This window comes from Neophocaena asiaeorientalis, unplaced genomic scaffold (assembly GCF_003031525.2).
Source record: "Neophocaena asiaeorientalis asiaeorientalis breed wild unplaced genomic scaffold, Neophocaena_asiaeorientalis_V1.1 scaffold601, whole genome shotgun sequence".
Classification (NCBI taxonomy): Eukaryota; Metazoa; Chordata; class Mammalia; order Artiodactyla; family Phocoenidae; genus Neophocaena; species Neophocaena asiaeorientalis.
This window is the reverse complement of record NW_020174793.1, coordinates 1,756,842-1,760,631: the sequence shown is the minus strand read 5'-3', so window position 1 is coordinate 1,760,631 and position 3,790 is coordinate 1,756,842. Positions and strand designations below refer to the sequence as shown.

The 3,790-nt window shown below is 35.7% G+C and overlaps 1 protein-coding gene across 1 annotated transcript in view; it reads left to right on the top strand.

The window, feature by feature from the left end:
* ARHGAP42 (Rho GTPase activating protein 42) overlaps positions 1–3,790 on the top strand; it is a 282,967-nt gene that overhangs the window by 94,129 nt on the left and 185,048 nt on the right. The window contains exon 3 of the mRNA XM_024760359.1: positions 2,170–2,231. Within this exon, the coding sequence (XP_024616127.1) occupies positions 2,170–2,231 (62 nt within the window). The remainder of the gene's footprint in view (positions 1–2,169; positions 2,232–3,790) is intronic.

Below are 3,790 nucleotides of genomic sequence, written 5' to 3'. Positions count from 1 at the left end.
CTATAATTTCCTTTTAGTTTTTTTTAAAAAAAAAAAAAAAAAAAAAAAGGAGTGTAAATTTCCTCTCATTACATTTAGACACATCAGGATATTGATCAGTTCTATTTTTCTTTCTCTGTAGACATTTCCTGGAGCTTCTAACTTATTGCTCCAGTGTAGACAAGAGCCTCTCTGGACCTTTGGCACAACTGTTGTCCTAGAACAGCTCTGTGTTGTCCTGAGAATTCCATTTGCTTCTTTGCTTTGCTAGAATTCATGTTTTCATGTTTTGTTCCCAAGTTTTGTGAGAGTGTGTTAACCAATAGCTTCTGATAAAAGGAAGCATATGAGAGTAAGGTTTTTTGTTTTTGTTTTGATATTTATTAAAAAGGTTAGGCTGTGTTAAGTTAAAAATCTGGGGTTAAAGTGCTTCTTATACAGACTTTCAACTAGTGTACTCTTTCTATTTACATCTCCTCTTATTTTCTCACCTCAGGAGTACCTGTTGCCTCTCCTTCTGTAGCCCAGAATGACATACTTTTTGTCTTCTTTCTCTGCAGGCATGTTAACATTACCTTCCATCATTCAAAGTTTTGTTGACTTTTTCCAGTCTCATCAACAGATCTTCAATGGCAGTAGATAGCTGCCAGAATGATGACTGGATATTTCTTTACCGAAAGTACAAACATATAATATGCTATTGCACCCTCCAGTTAAAATCTTCTATCTATTTGTAAAATGCTTTTCTCTTCAACTTATTGTTGTCAAAACTGGGTTGTAATGTAGCAATGACAGTTATTTCTGCAGAAATTAAAATCACATTTTAAACACTTTAGAAAAGTTCCACTTACTTTAAGGCTATTACTGTGTTTATGAGATTAATGTGAGTCTCCCAGGTAATCCTTTGATTTCTGTTTTGGTAACTGAATAAAATACAGTGTGAAGTAATCATAGGAATAGAATTTCAAACCAGCTTAGTTAGTGTAAGCCTAGTGGTTTTGAAAAGAGAGAAGAAAAATCCAAGATTGTAATTTAAAACTCTTAAATGGAAAATATTCTTTCTCTTTCTTAATGAGTTTTGTTGGTAAGACTCTTGATGTGTTGTTCTCACTCACCTCCCTTTATTGTAGACTTTATGCCAGACTTACTAGACTTCTGGTCTCACAGGATGTTTTCAATATTAGTGTGGATGAAGGAAGAGGTGGGAGCCTAAAGAATAAGGACATAGAAGGGAAGGTTCAAGGCTTAAATCAAAATAAAATTTGCATTTACCTTATTTCTTTTGTTAGTTTTGTAATCTAAACATTCCAACTTTAGTTAATAATTCACATTAAGTATAAGTTACAGAAATTGATGTCGACAAATTAATCTTTCACAGTTTACTGTGTGGCACTGTGCATTTTTGAAGAATATGCTATTGTAACTCCGTTTACTTATTTTTTTCGTTTGTCCTCCCAGAGTTCCTGAACACTTCCCAAACCTCAACAATATAGCTTCAGATAGTTTTCTAAGGCAGTGCGTCTCAACTTTAATGTGCAAAGGGATCAACTGGGGATCCTGTTAAAATGCAGATTCTGGGCCAGGGCCTGAGCATCTGTATTTCTAACAAGCTCCCAAAATGCTGATGCTGGTGGTCCTCTGACCATTCTGACTAGCAAAGGTCTAAAGTACCTTGGATATGAGAGTGATACAGTAATACAGAATACAGAATCTGTTTTTAAGTATATATGTGTTGAGCTTCAAGAAAGAAGTCAGTGGGAGACTTTGCATTACTGGCTGCTACTGAGTACATCTTAGTACTGGATTTATTGCTCCTTATAGATTTAATGAATTTATTATTTGTATGATTCTGTTTAGAAGTGATTCCAGTACTATACTTTTGTTTATTACTGTGTAAATTTTATTTATTAAATATATAAACTATATTCCCTTAGTGCCTTTGAAGAAAAAATATTATACTTGATATGTGCTAAACTTCAATTTGTAGCACACAAACATCTCTTATATATAACTGTTAGTCATTGAAATCCTATTGTATATACTGTTTCCTGCTTATAAAAACATAACACCACAGAATATATACAAATTCATAAGTATCTTTATTGTAATGTTTATTCTTGTGCAATTGGATATCAGCAATGTAAAGAGGTTAATGCTTTTTTTTTTTTTTTTAACTTATCTTCTAAATAGCTCAGTCACTAAAAGAATTTGCAAGACTACTCATCGCAGTAGAAGAAGAAAGGAGAAGACTGGTAAGTCTCTTCTCCATTTCTTAAGAATAATGCTTTGTTTGGACATGTTAAAAGAAAAAATAGACCTTCTGAATTAGATTTAGTCATACCAGATTTTATAACTTGATACATGTACTGAATGTTACAGAAAAGATTTGTGAGTATGATGATCAAATATTGCTAATAAGATATGCCATTTCTTTTTGTTTCATTTGGTCAGCAGATATAAATTACATTCATTTTACTTTCCATTTAGTTGTTCTGAGAAAAGTATTGAACAAACTGCCATGAAGAAACTCATTCTAACTGAGCAGTCTTATAAATAATCTTAGTGTTATAATGAAGACACATTACAAGTATTAAAGACAGTTTTTGGAAGGAGCAACTAAATTTGCCAGGGTGTTAGCAGGGGACTTTCTTGAAAAGGTAACATTTGAATTGGGTCTTGAAGGCTCGGAGGATTTTGCTGGGCTGGGAAGAATGGGAAAGCATTCTACGTTGACACATTAACTTATGTGGCAGTATCAGAGCATGGTTATTAGTAATACATTTATCCACTCACAGATATAATTTTGTACCCATTGTGTTCAAAGTTCTGTGTAGGCCCCTGTCTATGACCCAGGCTGCCCATTCGCATATGGAAAAAATAGTAGTATATATCCCACAAGATCGTTGTAAAGCATTTGTAGCAGCACCTGGCACATTATAAATAAATGCTGATGGTGATAAAGATGTTGGTTGTCAGTTAAAGTGAGGGTTACAGACATTTAAAACATCATCTTTGATATCACTGGCTTCACCATCCTGTTGGGGAGTTATATATACACATAAATAAAGTGCTCGGCTTGTGGACTGAATGGACTAGGAACTCAGCAGTTTGGTGTCATTTTGCTCAATAGGTGAGGAAGAGGAATTTGAGGAGGGTGCCCTTAAGGAGGCCCTGACTCCTGGGGAACATTGCCTGAGCTGAGGGAGAATCACACAACTAAGACATGGCAGTTATATAAGTGAGCTGGAGCGGAGGCCACAGGTGGGAGAAAGTACTGTGTATATTTGTAGAATAAGGCAGAGGGTTCTTAGAAGTTATCAGTAGAAGATTGATTGGTAGTTTTGGGCGTATGTGGCATTTAAGAGCCAGGCTAAGAAGTTTTGGTCTTTGTTATAAGCTGTGGGAAAATTGCTAGAAGTTTTTGATAGAAGAATGAGAGGATCAATATGGGATTTAGGAGAGATTAATTTGGTGGCCATGTGGGAGACATATTAGGTAAGGAAGAAATGTTGTGGAGAGGGGTGACCATGTTTTCTTAGGAAACATCAGCCTACCATAGGTCTGGTCCCAGTATCAGAGAGATAGCCATGCAATGTGATCTGTTCTAGTTGGAGATGAGCCACTGTGGGAGACTGACCCTCTCTGGCTTGGTCAGAAAAAGCTTTTCTGTGGGGGTGACTTGACACTTTTAAGTGCTTTATACCTAAGCCTTCATAAACTTCTATACAATAGAAGTTCAGGTTCCATGGGGAGATGTGGGTGGTATATGCACTTATGGCCCAGAAGACGAGCTGATGATGGAAGTGGGAAA